The following is an 18,410-nucleotide window of genomic DNA, read 5'->3' as shown; positions in this document are numbered from 1 at the left end:
CGTGGAAGGAACATTAGCTCCCAGAACGAGCGTAGCAGTAAGGATGTGCAAATCCACAAATTGGATTTCGGGATTATCTGGATGGATTAGACCTAGTTGAGCCAGAGATAAGACTGTAGGCATGTCAATGCAGTTCTGAGATCAGGGAAGAAATGGATTGCTTCGGGTTACTTATAAGGCTACAATTGGTCAGGTAGCAATCACGTTTAGCCATGATTTGGTAACATCAGGTTTCGACGCTCGGACCCGATCGGTTGGATTAGGAGGATGTTAGAGCCTCAGTAACATGATAACTAGTGGTAACTAGTTCCAGAGAAGGATTTTGTTCGAAAATCGTGTGAGACGACAAAAACAGGGAGTCCATTGGCTCCGCAGTCGGGTTGGAACCCGATATTTCAGATGACTAACGAAGGAAGTGAGACCAGGAAGGTCTCGAGAGATGTTGGAAAAGCATCCATGTAGCAGTTCAGTGTTTCAGGCAGTCAGTGTTCAGGCATTCAGTGATCAGGCAGTAAGTGTTCAGGCAGTTCAGTGTTTCAAGCAGTCAGTGTTCAGGCAGTCAGTGATCAGACAATTCAGTGTTTCAGGCAGTCAGTGTTCAGGCAGCCAGTGATCATGTAGTTTAGTGTTTCAGGCAGTCAGTGATTCAGGCAGTCAGTGTTCAGGCAGTTCAGTGTTTAAGGCAGTCAGTGTTTCAGGCAGTCAGTGTTCCAGACAGTTCAGTGCATTCAGGAAGTTCAGTGTTTTTAGAAAGTCTTGGGTCTCCAGCAGTAATGGTATTTTGGATTTTTATGGATAGCTTGTGGAGTGGCAAGTCACTCATAGCACGATTGCCCAAGTTATAGCCAAGTATAAGTGAATCATAGGGATAAGTGGATCTGTGAATTCTGTGGTTCTAGTAGGGATCTGGGGTAGTTAGTATGAAAGGAACGGATTCAAGAAGAGGGCGGAATGAGTTCCAACCATGCAAGTTGCTCAGGTTATCGGCATATATGGATAAAGGGAGGATAGTTTGGCACTGGGAGAAGACCCAGTGAATTTTGTAGTATGTAACTTTTGCAAGTCTCGAAAGTGTGTTCCTTCCAGGAAGGGGACAGTATCACTGGGTAATACTTGGGTGTTATGTGTTGACATTGAGTCCGATGGTCGGCCGGAGGTATATTCATCAGGCGAGGGTGATGCGAACAGATTGCAAGATAGTTGGCCGTAGCGGACTTCGAGGACAAAGTCTAGTTTAAGTGGGGGAGAGTTGTAACACCCATAATCACGAAGACCATGAAAGGAAAGAAAAGCCCTTAGTCAAAGGAGTCAACTCGTCGAGTCCAAGGAGGAACTCGACGAGTCGGAGCGTGACCCGTGTCGCGGATTAAGTGACCGACTCGGCGAATCTAGTCTGGGTTGGGAAACCCTAATTTCCGGACTTGGTACCCTATTTAAGCATCATTTCAGGCCTCCATCCCAGCCTCCGTCACTCCCTTTACCTACTTTCGAAACCCTAAGCCTCCATTGTAGTGCTCTCAAGCTTTCTTTGCCATTTTTGGGTGCTTTAAAGCTAGAATGAAGAAAGGAACCTTTGGCGATTCAAGAATTGGCAGTAGATTCTGAGTTGGTGTGATATTTCAGACCATTTGAAGGTATGAAGCTCATACCTTGGCTATTATTCATTTAGATCCCCTTTCCTAGTTAGATTTTATCATTTTTAGGGCCATTTCCAAGGCCAATTCGTGTATTGTGCCTTGGTGAGCAAAGAGAACTTCATATCTAGGTTTGTCTTGGTCTAGAAATCCATAAAGTATCAGTCTTTGGTGCATTGGTGAAGCATGTTTGTCTCAAACCCTAGCCCTAGAGTGTTTCAAGCCTATAACTCCTTTGTTCCACGTAAAGTTTGCAACTTTACGTGAAGGGTGGGCCTTAAAATTATGGATCTATAGTTTGGAGCCCCTGCATGGCTCGGATAGTCACTGTATGGATTAAGAACTAAAGCGACTCGGCGAGTTGTATGAAGATGGGCAGGAACTCGACGAGTTGGAAGAACAACTCAGCGACTCTGTTGAAGATTGCCTTGGACTCGACGATTCTGTTCTTGGACTCAGCGAGTCTGGTCGCAGAACCTCCAATCTTCTCTGGTTAAGATGCAGATCAGTGAGTTGAGTGGTGACTCTGTGGGTTTGGTCATGACGGGACTCAGAGATCGTTGAACTCGATGAGTCTTGGGGTGACTCGGCGAGTTGAGTGGTATTTTGAAGGATTATGAGTTTAAGAACTCGGCGCGTTTGCGGGTTGACTCGGCGAGTAGAGTCAACTGAAAGGTTGACTTTGACCAGAGCTGACTTAGTTTGACTTCTAGAATTCAGCTTAGGCTAAGTGTTATTGTTGGTATTGGTAGCTCAGGGAGCTAGAGGAGCAGCATCTCGGAGAATCGTCGGATAGCAGCCAGAGGGTTATCGGCCGAGTTCAGCAGTTCAGGTGAGTTTTCCTTCCAGTAGGAACAGGTCTACGGACACAATGCTGACCCGTCTAGTTAGCAGTAGTTAGTCCGGACTTCGGTCCGATGCAGTAGTTCAGTGTGCTTGATGTCTTTGTGATTCAAGCATGTTTTGTGTTATGTGTTCCGGACTTCAGTCCGATGCAGTACACAATATATGTGTTTATGCTAGTAGTTATGATTATGTTATGCAATGTTCAGCCAGTTAGTCTGGACTTCAGTCCGATGCAGTTAGCCGGACTTCGGTCTGATGCAAGGGGCAAGGCCCCAGTTAGTCTGGACTCCGGTCCGATGCAGTTAGCCGGACTTCGGTCCGATGCAGGGAGCAAGGCCCCAGTTAGTCCGGACTTCGTTCTGATGCAGTTAGTTGGACTTCAGTCTGATGCAGGGGGAAAGGCCCCAGTTAGTCCGGGCTTCAGCCCGATGCAGTTTCCGGACTTTGGTCCGATGCAGGGGCAAGGCCCTGGTAAGTCCGGACTTTGGTCCGATGCAGTGGGCAAGGCCCAGTATGTGCTCGATATGTTATTGTATGGTATGTGGTAGTTTGGGGGAGCTCACTAAGCTTTGTGCTTACAGTTTCAGTTTTGGTTTCAGGTGCTTCCGCAAGCAAGGGAAGAGCTCGGATTGATGGCATGGCACACACCACAATTGCAGTTTATTCCTGGGAGTTTTATTTAGATATTCTGATATAATATTAACTTCAGTTATGAGTTGGTACATTTACTAAGGCATTTTGAGACATACAATTCATGGTTTCATTATCTATTAGTTGATGTTGCGATTTTTAGTAATATTAAAACAAAAATTTTTAGTCAGGATTTTTGGGTCATTACATTATCAAAGCAATCTAGTATCAGAAATCTGAACTTTGGTAAGAAAGTCAATAAAGTATTGACTTCTAGAAGTCCAGCTGTTTTTTGGATACATGTCAAAGCTAGTGGGAGCATGAGTGTTATGCTAATAATCATCATGTTAGTGGGAGCATGATAATTATGATAAGTATTGCAAGTTAGCAATGTTAATTATAGAAAACAAAAGTTTCAATTCGTGAGGTTGCAGGGGTTGAAAAAGTTGTTTTGCTATTAATTAAGGGAGAGGATATTATACTTCATGTCAATTCCAAAAGGCTTAGAGTGAGATTTTAAGCTTAGATTGAGATTTTAATCATCTTTAGTCAAGAATATATATATATATATATATATATATATATATATATATATATATATATATATATCATGTTGGATGGTTCAACTTAAGGAAATTCTATATATTGCGTTCTCAAAATTCGATTATGATTATGGCATCCCTGTTCATAGTCAAATTTTGAGAACATGGCAAATAAAAAAATATTGTAGCAAAAGACTGGTCTAGAATCATGTCTTTATGTGAGACATCATGAATCGTGTCCCATTTTCTTTGGGTACAGGAACGATTGCATGTGCTATAATATTCATCCTTTATAAATTTTCCAAATGCTCAGAGGCATTAAGAGGAAAATATCTAGAATTGGATATGACTAAAGTGATTAAGCAATTGTCGAGGACAATCTAAGGCTTTACCAAAGATTGGTTGCTCAAGGACAGTTGGAAGTATAGTGTTAACTTTGGAAGGACCATATTGACCTAATCTGAAAAGAGGCAACTCTTGTTCAGAAGGGGTAGTTAAAATGGGAATATGGAGTTGTCTCCATAGGTGGAAGTTATCTGTGTAAGATTAGAAAAACTTAATGCAAGAAGCATGTTCAAAGCTATGTACTTTGAATATGAGACTTAATTTCCATGAAGTTGATCTTCATTGGAATGCCCTGTAATGACTGTTGACAAGTTTTGTGACTTTGTACACATTCATTACAAGAGGGTCAGTGCATATAAGTTTAAAATCTAAACAAATTTCGATAAATGATAGGAATTTGGAATTTTTACATTTTTTCGATAACAATTTGTGAGTGTGTAAAGAGAATCATTGAAATTATGTTCAATCGATCTAGTTCACAAAGTAAGGATCATAGACAAACATAGAGTGCATACTTGGTGTATGGCAAAGATATTGTTTAAGAAAAACATAGTGTACATGCTTGGAGCATGGGACAACTAGTGTTTTTAATTCAAGTATAAAGTTGATAAAACCGAAACAATGAATAATGAGTAATCAGTATGGTGATAAATAAAAGTGTTTATTTATATTCATAAGGTTTGATACCATATTTAATTCATTTATTCTTATGTTTCACTTTGCATGTTTTGATTTCCAGAATAACTAAGTCGCTCTTCCTGAATGATTAAGTTATTCAAACCATCCACAGTCGGTCATATGTTGGAAGTAGATATGAATCAAGACTGTCATGGGTTGGTTTGTAGAGGTTTAAGTTGGTGGACAAAGTGGTGCTACAACACTCATGAGTGCTCATAAGTTCTGAGTATTGGATTCAACCCACGCTCATTTGAATCACTTCATGGATTTTATCACGAGTGATCATGAGATGATAATATCTTATATTCTTCAAGCCTAGAGATATGAGTTGTTACTATGAGTTGGTTATACATTGATTGCACGAAAATGCATTTGGTAACTCGATGTTATAAAGTGTGCCTTTGTGTATGATTCAACAAGTAGTAGAACAAGCCATATGAGTCGAAGTTTATCCATTCCTTTTACCTTCGGGATAAAAGCGATATATGTGGGCCCCTCGATGATTTAGCAATGACACATGTGAGTGCTTGGCCAAGCCAGGACTGATTTGATTTGTTCAATCAGTCAGTCATCATAAATCAAAAATCGGGAAACAAAAAACGGACAAAGAGAATGATTATAGTCCATGTCTCAGTCCATATGATATCTAGAATGGAGGAATATATGATCTCTTATCTAATGGACAAGTCATTGACAAGGTCAGAGTTCGACAGCGGCTTTAAGAGCTACGATTGCCAGTTAGGTTTTGAAGTCATACTCAATAATAGTTTTAGACTTATCCAAGTGGGAGACTGTTGGATTAATGTCTAAGTCCATAACTATATTTGGTATGTACTTAACCCGACCCGGCATGGTCCATTTGGGTTGCACTTCACCGGCACAATTTATATGCATAGTCTTTTGAGAATAGTATATTTATGATTTATATTAATATATTATAAGTTCTAATATATTAATATGGAATCATATTATTTAATTAGTATTGATCAAGAATTAATTTAGAATTAATTAAGTGATCAAAATATGGACTCTTATATATATGGAATAGGCCAAGTTCATTTAGGTTGGGCTAAGCTTTCATGGATGGTCCATGGAGTTTTAACCCATGGATCCTATGTAAATGAAAGGTCATGGGTATTAGGGTTTACATGGATGTAACCCTAATCCTCCATAATATATAAAGGGGTCCTTGGCTCACAAAATTGGCACAAGTGTGTGAAAGAGTGGGCTGATTTTAGTGTGCATACATATTCTATCAAGTTCTTCCAAGGTGTTTTGGTGATTTGTGATTCTATTTGAGGCTTCCACACTATTGGGGCTAAGCTCTTAAAGCTTGAAGACATCAAGCTACATCAAAAGGTATGTCATCTACCTAGAACTTTGTAGTATAGGTGCTTCATAATATGCTAGTTAGGATGAAACCTAGGAATAGTTAATATTTGCATGTATAATAGAGAAAACATAGATCCAATGTTTATAGGGTTGCATGTACACCATAGGAGTGTTAGAATGCTAAAAACCCAATAAGTATCCCATGCTTTTCCAAATTCGATCACACAGGCTCGCAACATATCCTATAAGGTTTGGATAGTCCTCTCACTTTGTCCATCGGTTTGTGGATGGTAGGATGTACTCATGTCCAGCCTAGTTCCTAGGGAACTTTGTAGCGACTGCCAAAATCTTGAAGTGAATATACTATCTCTATCGGAGATAGTGGATATAGGAACACCGTGCAGTCGTACAATCTCTTTAATGTAAGTTCTTGTTAATTTCTCCATATTGTCTGTTTCTTTGATCGGAAGGAAGTGTGTGGACTTGGTCAACCTATCAACGATCACCCATTTAGTATCGAGACCACCCATCGTCTTGGGCAATTTGGTTATAAAGTCCATCGTGATCCGCTCCCACTTCCATTATGGGATATCTGGTTGTTGTAGTAAACCCGAGGGTTTCTGGTATTCGACCATAACCTTTGCGTAAGTAAGGCACTTGCCCACGAAGGTAGCAATCTCTGCTTTCATGTTAGGCCACCAGTATAGTTTCTTTAGGTCAAGATACATCTTATATGAACCTGGGTGGATGGAATATCGAGTGTTGTGCGCCTCTGTCATGACTAAGTCTCTGAAGCCACCAAGTTTTAGGGTCCATATTCGGTCCATGAGATATAATGCTCTGTCACCCTTGACCTCCAAGTTTTTATCCATTCCTCTCAAGGATTCACCCGCCACATTTTCAGGTTTCAAGGCTTCAAGTTGCGCCTCCTTAATTTGTGTGGACAGATGTGAGTGGATAGTTATAGTCAATGATTTGACTCTGTGACCAGAGTATTCTTTTCGACTTAGGGCATCAGCTACTAAATTGGCTTTACCGGGATGATAATGAATTTCGCATTCATAGTCATTTAGTAGCTCGACCCACCGTCGTTGTCGCATGTTGAGCTATTTCTGTTTGAATATGTGTTGCAGGCTTTTATGGTCGGTATAGATAGTGCTTTTCGTACCATACAGATAGTGCCTCCAGATCTTCAGAGAAAACACAACTGCTCCTAACTCAAGATCATGTGTAGTGTAGTTGACCTCGTGTGTCTTTAGCTGTCTTGAGGCATAGGCGATGACCTTTCCCCGTTGCATGAGAACACAGTCGAGCTCTTGGTTGGATGCATCATAATAAACTATGAAGTATTTTATCCCTTCGGGGAGGGATAGTATAGGTGTGCTGCATAAGGCTCGCTTTAATGTTTGAAAGGCTTTCTCTTGTTTCTCTTCCCAGTCAAGGCCACGCCTTTCTGGTCAGCGTTGTAAGCGGCTTCGCGATCTTTGAGAAATTCTAGATAAACCTGTGGTAGTAGCCAGCGAGACCTAGAAATTGACGAATTTCTGTAGGTGTCTTAAGAGCTGATCAGTTTCAATGGCTTTAATTTTGGAAGGATCAACGCGGATTCCCTTTTTACTGACCACGTGACCTAAGAATTCGACTCTTCGGATCCAAAATTCACATTTGGAGAACTTCGCATATAACTTCTCTGATCATAAAGTTTCCAAGACCTGATACAGATGTTGACTATGCTCCTCCTCACTCCGAGAGTAGATAAGTATGTCATCAATGAAGACGATAACAAACTGATCCAAGTAAGGACGACACACTCTATTCATTAAGTCCATGAACATTGTGGGTGCATTGGTCAATCCGAACAGCATCACTACAAACTCGTAGTGTCTTTAACGAGTTCGGAAGGCTGTCCTTGAAACATCCTCCTCTAACACTCGTAACAGGTGATACCCGGATCTCAGGTCTATCTTCGAAAAGTAACTCGCTCCTTGTAGCTGGTCGAATAAGTCGTCAATGCGAGGCAGAGAGTAACGATTCTTGATGGTTAGCTTGTTGAGTTCTCTGTAATCAATGCACATACGGAACGATCCGTCTTTCTTCTTTACGAACAAGACTGGTGCTCCCCAAGGTGAGAAGCTTGGCCTAATAAAACCCTTGATGAGTAGTTCATTTAGTTGACCGGACAGTTCTTGCATCTTGGCTGGAGCTAGACGATAGGGTGATTTGGCTACGGGGGTAGCTCTAGGAATTAGGTCGATCTTGAACTCGACTTGACGTTGCGGTAGTAATCCTAGGAGTTCTTCTGGAAAGATGTCGGGAAAATCATGTACTACAGGAATGTTCTTCATGTCTCTGGTTTCTTGGGTTGTATCGACGATATGAGCAAGGAAAGCATGACATTCCTTGCGTAATCACTTCTGGGATTGAATACTCGAGATGATACGAAGATTTATACCGGTTTTGTCGCCATAGGTGATCAGGGTTTCGCTACTCGGTAGGTTTAGGCGGACGGCTTTCTCGAAGAACAGAATATCGAGACGATGAAGACTTAACCAATCCATGCCAATAATGACATCGAAACTTTTGATTGAAACAGGTATGAGATCGATCGGAAATGAATAGTTGTCTAGAGACAGAGAGCAACCTATGTAAATCTCGTTAGAGCTCTCGGTTTTCCAGTTGGCCATTTCTACGATAAAAGTTTCTTTTAGTGCTTGCGGTGCTTGGTTTAATAAGTGTTTAAAACTTTGGTTAATAAAGCTCCTCTCCGCTCCACTATCAAATAGGATGCATTGTTAGGGGTGTCAAACCCAACAAATAAAGGGGTATAAATGACTCCAAGTCCACTACTCTATTGCACTAAAAAGTAGTACAAGGCAAGTAGGGTCGATCCACAGAGACACGAGACAATCAATCTATACCCTTTTTTGCGTAAGGTACTTGTTCACAAAATATTAAAGAAGGGGGGTGTTTTGATGGCAATGATTAGACAAAAAAATTAAAAACACAAGTAATTAGCTAAATGAGTGAATTAAGTTCATATTTTATAAAGACTCTAACTTCATGTATAACAATTTAGCAATGTGAATCAAAGATGACAAGACATTTGTTTAATTCTATCTAAGTTGGTACTTGAAAATGTTAACAAGCTCTAACACTTTCCATTCACCACAATAATTAACCAAAACAAGCTCTTTGATTAATCCTAACCTTACTAACCTAATATAAACAAGCTCTTAGAATTAGATTAAAAGATTGCATTAAGCTTATTGTGAATGTTCCCAACAACACCCAATACTCCTCACAAGCTCGGGAGTGTAAAAGTGTGTGAAGAGATTTACACTAAATTCATTCATAGGAAATCAATTTAATGCTTGTTACTTTGTTCAATTCACAAAACAATTACGAATTTTGAAAAATGAGTAACTTGAATGACCTAACCTTAAATCAAATGGCCAATAAGAATCATTATTAGAATCAAACATTCGATTGAAATAAAGTCACTTTCACTAGATAGAAATTAAACACAAACATCAGGTCATATGATTGGATTCAGAACCCAAAAAGTCAAAACATGAAATTGGAGAAGTTAGGGTTCTAGCCACACATGGCTAGAACAAGATTAACAAGTCTAGAAGGAAATTAAAGTGCTAAAGTGCTTACAAAGATGAAATCAAAATGTTTCCAAATGATTAATGGACAAACCCTTGCTAAAACCTTCAAATTCTTCTCTCCAAAAGTGCTCTCCTATGCTCTGATATCCCCCAAAATGACCCAATTCCCGACATATGGAAAATAGGAAAAACTTCGAACACGGCCCGTGTCAATATAGAGTAAATTAACACAGGTCGTGTTGAGTGAAATACAAGCCTTCAATCAGAGATTCCAGCTTTGAAGTACGTTGCTAAAAAAATGCCCATCTGGCCCAACACGCCCCGTGTTCAAATAAGCTAAATGAACACGGGTCGTGTTCAGTGAAGTCAAAATGCCTGGGATGGTCAAACACGCCCCGTGTTGGATTTCTAGGCCAAACCCAGCACGCCCCGTGTAGCCCTCTGGATGTTGATCCCAACTTGATTTTTTCAACTCTTTCATTTCTCGCCCGATCATCCCACAACCTTTACCAACGCTCCTGGCACCTCCAAAAGCACGCTCCAACCTCCGGTTTATCTGAAATGACATGAAAGAGTGCAAATAAGGTTGTTCAATAAATTAACCTAAATATGATGAAATGAAATAAAAGCAAAGAACAATTATGCTAAAAACATACATAAAAAAGGGCTAAAGGTTGTGCAAAAAGGTGCACAAAATGCACCTAACAAATCTCCCCAAGCTTAGACCTTTCTTGTCCTCAAGAAAGAACAAGAATCAGACAAAACAGGATGATTTCTAGATGACAAAAAGAAACATAGAACAAAAAAGGGACGAAAGGATCCTAAAGGCTAAGAATGAATGCATGCAATGCAATACCATGAAAAATAAAGATATGTACAAAATGCACTTGAGAAACAAAATGAAGCAAAAGAAAAGAAATTAAGAACAAACACAAAATATATACTTTTGTAACTAAATAATGATACGATCAGACTTTACATCAATGGAGCTCCAATCATTAATACCTTGGCGACCATCCTGCTTCCTTCCACATATCACAGACTCTCAAACTGAGGAAGACCCGAAACGGTGTAACCCAATAATCCAACCAAAGTGTTATTTAAACTTTATACCTTACTAGGCTTTATGGGCGAAAATAACATAGTCCAGATCTCATGTCTAAATACTAGATAAGTAAGAATCAGGATCAACGCATCCTTAAGAACCCGTCACGGCTAATCAGCTTTCGCTGAAACAACGAGCCCACCCGAAGGGGCCCGGCTCCTATACTTTCACTTTTTCGAGAGCCACAAGTATCATATCACACAGTTCTTCATTCGCCAGATTTTACTTTGAATTGGCTTTTGATTTTGATTGAACTTGAATTTGTAACTTCATTTTGAGCTTGGATTCTTCAACCAACTTTTGAATTTTTGATTATTTCTTTGTTTTGGCACTTGAAATTCTGATTTGGGTACTAGATATGGCAGTGGTACCCTTCCTTCTTTCTTGACTGTGTGGGTCTGATACTTAAGCTCTCTGTTACCGCAAGGGTAACGCATGTCAACAAATAAGTTCGTGTTATGTGGGTCCAGAGTTGTCAATCAAGAATTCTTTTTAAACATCCAGGAGAAAATCATCCTACAACTGTTATTACCACCCATAAAATGTTTCAATATAAATTCTTTTTATTAACTAAGGCTAGGGTCTTGAATTACGATGTTTGGGTCCCCTGGTTATGACAGTTGATTCTACAATTCCGGTAACTATCCGGTCGCCTCAGAATTTTTTTCATTTGAATTCTCGTTTTCCCACTTCATGGAGCAATTGCATGTAAAGAGTGTCATCATCTCGTATACTTTTTTTTGATGCATGAATGCATGAACCTAATGTATACACTCTACCTCTTCCCTAGCTTAAAGATAAGCATCGTCCCCGATGCTTGGAGAGAGCGGAACAACCTAAAATAGAGGAGGAGGAGGGTAATAGCCGGAATTTCGGGTCCAAGCCCAAAAGTCCTCCTCATGTTTGCGTTGGCACTCCTGATCCCGAGCGTATTGGGTAGTGAAGGAAGAAAAAATTTGAGTGAGGTTTGCAATATCGTGCTGGTAGGTATCAAGGCGGGAATGGATGGATTAGAATTCATCCATATACTCTTGATGATAAGACGGGGGTGTAGCATAATGGGATGAGCTAGCACCACCAGTGGGAGGAGTATGGTGGGGGCTCCTCCTCATCATCATCATCATCATCACCACCTTCCTCGTTTTCTTCACTTTGCTCATCTACCTCCGTGGAGTAGGACCGGGGGAAGATGTATGGTGTGATTTGCCAATCGGTCATGCGAATGAGGTTTCAGAGATCAAGGATGCCTTTGTTTTCTGGGGTGATGAGGAGCTTGGGATCATGATTTTGACCCACAGTCCAGTGATTTGTGCCATCCGCTACCAAACGGAAAAGTCTCATGGATTCAAGAACAACGGTGGTAAGATTAGGCTCACCCGGCAGTGGCTGATGGGGACTGGGGTATGGGGCTCGGACTTGGGCGCTCTTGGCGAGCATGCTGACAATACCCCCACAATATATCTTTCCCGATCGGGATGTTCTCAGGCGGAGGAGTTTGTGGCATAGAAACTGATCATAATGAGGAATGAGGTTGTCCTCGGGATGAGCCATTGCATAAAGGATTTTGAGTTCTAGCGCGCTGATGGTGCTTCGCTCCTCTCTAGGGGCGACGAGTGAAGCAATGATTCTATGGGCCACCTTCATCACGGGATGGATAAGTGATGGGGCTTTAGAAACGCTAGAGACGTATGGGTGTATATGGGTGAGGTGGATCCACCATGTCAAATCAAAGTAGCCTTCAATTGGGTCAGTGGGGCCAAATGTGTTTTCAGTTGGGGCCCCAACTATGGCATTAATTTGATCCAAGGAAATTTCATAATCTTGATTCATGAGACGGAAGTAGAGGATCCCATGGTCCAAATAATCTGAGGATAGAAACTCAGTTGTTGGGACTTTATAACTAAGTTCCTAAACCCTCAACAACGCGTGCCATCCTATGTTGCGAAACAGGGTTTGGACTTGTTTATAAATGTGCAACTCTTTAAGGGATGGCATATGTGCAAACTCTTGGGTGGTATGACCCCGCTGAAGGAATGACTCAAATTTTCCCTCTTGAATTGGGCCAAGACACACTACACCACCATGAGCCGGGTTGGGTTGTGGTGATGGGGACCTAGATGGAGGTGATAGGGTCCTAGGTGGAGGTGATGGGGATGGATCTAGGCCTCCGACGGCGGGCGGATGATTTGGTGTGTCTAGGTCTTTTAGAAGGTTCACCTTCCATAGTCAAAGTTTGGGACAAATTAAAAGTCAACCGATCAATAAGTCAAAAAGTCAACTGTTGACGGGTCCAGTCAACACGGGTTTGGCCACCAAACTTTCACGGGAAATTTGGTTTTGAATGATTTCCTATTGAGAATCAAGTCCAATTTGACCACAATTTCAACAAATTTGATTCAAGAACACAAATCTCACAAGTGAAGAATTGGAAGGAAGTTACCAAATCGTGCGTGGGATTGTGGTGTTCTTGATGGAAAAGACCTTCCTCAACCTCCCCAAGCTTTCCCTTTTGAAGATTGAGACACAAAAACATCAAAATCATGTTTGATTTTCGGACTTAGGGTTTGTCAAAACCCCCAAATCTACCATTAAAATGCAAGAAAATGATGTTTAGGATGAAGAAGATGAAGTGTAGATGAGAAAAATCAAACCTTTTTGGATATGCAAGGAAAAACCTTGTAGAAATTGAAAGGTTTTGATGAAAATCGGACCTAGGGTTTTTTTGGGAGAGAGGGGTTGTTATGAAGTGAATGTGGGGGTAAATGAGGCAAAGTCCCGATTTCTTTTCCTTAAAAACCACTCAGTATGATGCGCGCACACGACCCATGTTGCCACAGGTCAATTTGACACGCCCCGTGTTGGGGGGTTTTATGCTAACTGAAGCACGAACACGACCCGTGTTGAGTATAAGGCAAAACTCAACACGACCCGTGTTGGTCTCTAGATGAAAATTGGTATATTTTTCATGAACATGACCTGTTTTCAATTTATGCCAAGTGGGACACGACCCGTGTTGGGCTCTGGATGCTATTCCCCACTTTTTGAACTTAAAAATTCCCCTCTCATTGAAATGAAATGCTTTTGCGTCCCAAGGTCCGTTTTTTTTATTTGAAAACATGAAAAAACACATTTGGAACATAAAAATTCATAAAAATTCAAAGAACGAAATGTTTTAAAGAAAAATGATGAAAATACCCCCAAGTTGCCTTCCGGTTAGTTGCGCTTCTTTAAGTCATTGGCTCGACATTTCCCCCAAGTGTACTTCATTCTTGGTATGTGGGGTTCTCCAACACATCAACCTCTTCATTCTTCACCTTGAATCCTTCATAAAACGCCTTTAATCTATGACCATTAACTTTTAATGTTTTACCAGTTTGCTTGCTCGTGATTTCCACCGCACCATGGTCAAACACTCTTGTGACCACGAAAGGACCAACCTAACTCAATCTTAATTTCCCTGAAATTAACTTGAACCTTGAGTGGTAAAGAATCACCTTTTGTCCTTGCACAAAAGTCTTTCGGGATATCATTTTGTCATGGTACGCTTTTGTCTTTTCTTTGTAAATCATGTTGCTTTCATACGCATCATTTCGAATCTCCTCTAACTCTTGAATGTCTAGCTTCCTTTTGTTTCCCACCTTATCTTCATTCATGTTGAATTTCTTTACAGCCCAAAAAGCTTTATGTTCAAGCTCAACCGGAAGATGACATGCTTTTCCAAACACCAGCCTATATGGGGACATACCAATGAGGGTTTTAAAAGCAGTACGGTATGCCCATAAGGCATCATATAGCCTTATGCTCCAATCTTTGTGGTTTGGGTTGACCGTTTTCTCCAAGATGCTTTTGATTTGCATGTTCGAAACTTCTGCTTGTCCATTGGTTTGGGGATGATAAGTTGTTGAGGCTTTGTGTGTCACCCCATACTTCTTCAAAATAGCTTCGAGCATCCGATTGCAGAAATGGGTCCCACGGTCACTTATGAGCGCCTTTGGTGTGCCAAACCGTTAGAAAATCTGTACCTTAAGAAAATCTACCACCACTTTGGAATCATTAGTACAGGTGGCTTTTTCCTCTGCCCATTTGGACACATAGTCCACCGCCAACAGGATATAAGAACAACCAAAAGAGGGCGGAAATGGTCCCATAAAGTCAATACCCCAAACATCAAAAATCTCACATAATAAAATGGGGGTAAGGGGCATTTGATTCCTAGAGCTTAAAGACCCGGATTTATGGCACTTTTCGCAATGTGCACAAAACACATAAGAATCATTAAAAATAGAAGGCTAAAAGAATCTGCTATCTAAAACTTTCCTAGTTGTCCTTTGGGGTCCAAATTGACCACCACAAGCATAGGAATGACAAAAGTTAAGGATAGACTGTACCTCTTTTTGCTTGACACTCCTGCGAATCATTTGGTCTGCACAATACTTCCAAAGGTAAGGCTCGTCCCATATGTATCGCTTGGCCTCCTTCTTGATTTTATCTTTTTGCCAACGGGATGAATCGGGGGGGGGGGGGGGGGGAATTGACTTATGACCAAATAATTGACGATATCTACATACCATGGTGCTTCTGTGGCTACAAATAGATGCTCGTCAAGAAATGTGTCATAGATTGGTATACCATCTTCGGGTGATACAATGCGGCTTAGATGATCCGCAACTAAATTCTCCTTCCCACTCTTGTCCTTGATCTCAATATCGAACTCTTGCAAAAGCAGCATCCACCGTATTAACATTGGCTTCGAATCTTTCTTTGTAAGTAAGTCCTTTATGGTTGCATGGTCCGAATATATGATCACTTTAGTTCCAAGGAGGTACCGTCGGAACTTCTCTAAAGCAAAGACAATAGCAAGCAACTCTTTCTCCGTTGTGGTGTAGTTTCTTTGTGCACTATCCAAGGTCTTAGATGCATAGTAGATGACATGATGAGCTCAGTCAACCTTTTGTCCCAAACCACCCCAACCGCGGTATTGCTAGCATCGCACATGATCTCGAATGGAAGATCCCAATTTGGCGGTTGAATAATGAGGGAGGATGTCAAAAAGTCTTTCAAACGATCAAATGCCTTCTTACATTCATCACCAAACTTAAAATCAGCCTCCTTTTGTAGAAGTCAACACATCGACACCATGATTTTGGAAAAATCCTTAATAAATCGTTGATAAAAACCTGCATGACCAAGAAAAGAACGTACTTCCCGAATATTCGTCGGGTATGGTAAGCTCTTAATAACATCAATTTTGGCCTTGTCAACTTCTAAACCTATTTGTGACACCACATGTCCAAGTATCAAGCCATTGTCAACCATAAAATGACATTTTTCATAATTGAGGACTAAATTTGTGTTAATGCACCTTTGTAAGATTTTGGTGAGATTTTGCAAACATTCCTTAAAAGAATTTCCATAAACAGTAAAATCGTCCATGAAAACAACTATGATATTTTCGAAATATTCTAAAAATATGATCACCATACATCTTTAGAAAGTCGTAGGTGCATTGCACAAGCCGAAAGGCATGCGTCTATACACAAAGGTGCCAAAAGGACATGTGAATGTGGTTTTCTCTTGGTCTTCCGGGGCAATCGGAATTTGGTGAAAACCAGAAAAACCATCAAGGCAGCAATACTGAGATTTTCTAGCTAATCTTTCGAGCATTTGATCAATAAATGGCAAAGGGAAGTGGACTTTTCGTGTGGAAGCATTCAACTTCCTATAATCGATACAAACCCTCCACCCGTTTTGCACACGGGTGGGTACCAATTCCCCTTCGGAGTATTTAACAACAGTGACTCCGGCCTTTTTCGGGAAACTTGCACGGGACTTACCCACTTACTATCAAAAATGGGATAAATTACACCTGCATTCAAGAGCTTCATAATCTTTTTTTTCACTACCTCCATCATCGGTGGATTCAATCTCCTTTGGGCTTCACGGGTTGGCTTGAAGTCCTCTTCCATCAATATTTTGTGCATGCATAATGATGGACTCAACCCTTTTATGTCCGCAATGGTCCAACCAATAGCCTCCTTGTACTTATTCAAAATTCCAATCAACTCTTTTTCTTCTTCTCGTGCTATCTTGGTTGAAATTATCACCGGTAATGTCTCTTCCTCTCCAAGGTAGGTATATTTGAGATGGTCGGAAAGAGCCTTCAACTCAAGATTCAGTGGTTGTACTATGGATGGGAGAAGTTTCAGATTGGAACTTTTTAGCTTCATTTGGGATGGTTCAACTCTCATGGGTTGTGTTTTTTCCAAGGAATTGATTACTTCAATCAATTCATCCTCCAATGTGTACTTGTCAGCCAAATTCTTAATCCCTGTCTCATCAAAGTGTTTGCTCAAGATGGTGGTTAGCACGTCTTGTCTTGACATCTCAAAGCAATCATTAGTACATGAATCAATAACATCTATGAAGTTTAAAGAATGGATATCACTAGGATAACGCATGGCTTCAAAGATATTAAAGTTAATCACCTCACCATCGAACTCCATAGACAAAGTACCATTGGCTACATCTATTTTTGTTTTTGCAGTACTCATAAAAGGGCTCCCCAAAAGGATGGAGCTCGATTTTGGGGTGTTTTCATCACCCATGTCCAAAACATAAAAGTCAGCGAGAAATACAAGTTCATTAACTTGCACCAACACGTCCTCCAATACACCTTTCGGGTGTACCAAAGACCGATCGGCAAGTTGAATGATAACTCTGGTTTTTGTTTTAGGTCCAATTCCCATTGTCTTATAGCTTGAATAGGGTAAGACATTAATTGATGCTCCAAAATCAAGCATGGCACGTGGTACAAAAAGGTTACCCATTTTACAAGGAACCGTGAAAACACTCGGATCCTTGCATTTTTTTGGTAGCTGTTTTTGTAACACGGCTGAAACATTTTCACAAACCTTAACAGTTTGATTTCCTTTAAGCTTTTTCTTAGATGTGCAAAGTTCCTTAAGGAACTTAGCATATCTAGGAATTTGGGTAATATCATCTAAAAGAGGGATATTAATTTCAACCTTTGAAACATGGCCATGATTTCGTCATCTTCCTGTTCTCTTTTGGTGCCTGCTAGCCTTGAAGGAAATGGAGCTGGTGTGACTTTTACTTCGGTTTCTATGGGTTTCTTTGACTTTGAAGTACTTTTATTTTCCTCTTCTTTGACAGCTTCTTCCACCTCAATCTCTTTCTCCTCCTCTTCTTCATCCGGCATCCTTGGCTTTCATAACTTTTCCCACCTCTTAAAGTAATGGCACAAGCATTGTGTTTTGGGTTCTTCTCAGTTTGAGATGGTAGCTTGCCTTGTGATTCCATCTTACTCATTGTCACACCCCAAAACCGAGAACGGAGGAATACGTTATGGGGTGGAGGACGTAGTGTACAGTATCATAACAATGTATAATAGTAAAGACAAGCATCAACATCCATTGCATTAGTATAATAATTTGTAATACAAGCGTGTTCTGTACAGATTGATAGACACCAAAAGTATAATCAAAATAAGAGATGGGTCTTGTATGTGCTCCATCTTCTCAAAAACTGCATCCATACCTTTCTATTGATGACCTGAGAATACAAGTTATTTTGAAAACGAGTATCAGCATAAAGCTGGTGAGTTCATAAGTATTTAGTGTTATTGCTTGTATAAAAGTGTTTTAAAATCATGAAATATAATAGTTGT

At 40.5% G+C, this 18,410-nt stretch overlaps 1 protein-coding gene across 1 annotated transcript; it reads right to left on the bottom strand.

Moving 5' to 3' along the window:
* Positions 1 to 13,986: 13,986 nt before the first annotated feature.
* LOC145075453 (uncharacterized) lies at positions 13,987 to 17,942 on the bottom strand. Its single transcript, XM_079021697.1, has 7 exons — positions 17,749 to 17,942; positions 16,558 to 17,701; positions 15,926 to 16,120; positions 15,672 to 15,832; positions 15,292 to 15,621; positions 14,218 to 14,452; positions 13,987 to 14,160 (listed from the first exon to the last, which is right to left on the bottom strand). Exons 1-7 carry the CDS (start codon positions 17,940 to 17,942, stop codon positions 13,987 to 13,989), a joined length of 2,433 nt encoding a protein of 810 aa, XP_078877823.1.
* Positions 17,943 to 18,410: the final 468 nt, after the last annotated feature.

This window comes from Lactuca serriola, chromosome 9, assembly GCF_051521515.1.
Source record: "Lactuca serriola cultivar US96UC23 chromosome 9, Lser_US96UC23_V15, whole genome shotgun sequence".
NCBI classification, from domain to species: Eukaryota; Viridiplantae; Streptophyta; class Magnoliopsida; order Asterales; family Asteraceae; genus Lactuca; species Lactuca serriola.
The sequence above is the reverse complement of the archived record's forward strand: the minus strand, read 5'-3'. Positions and strand labels throughout refer to the sequence as shown.

Coding starts and splice junctions, on each gene's coding strand:
- LOC145075453 (XM_079021697.1), bottom strand. CDS start 17,942: ATGCCGGATGAAGAAGAGGAGGAGAAAGAGATTGAGGTGGAAGAAGCT. Junction 15,833..15,925: donor ACCCGACGAATATTCGGGAA/GTACGTTCTTTT, acceptor CTTCTACAAAAG/GAGGCTGATTTTAAGTTTGG. Junction 14,161..14,217: donor CTTTTGTGCAAGGACAAAAG/GTGATTCTTTAC, acceptor AGATTGAGTTAG/GTTGGTCCTTTCGTGGTCAC.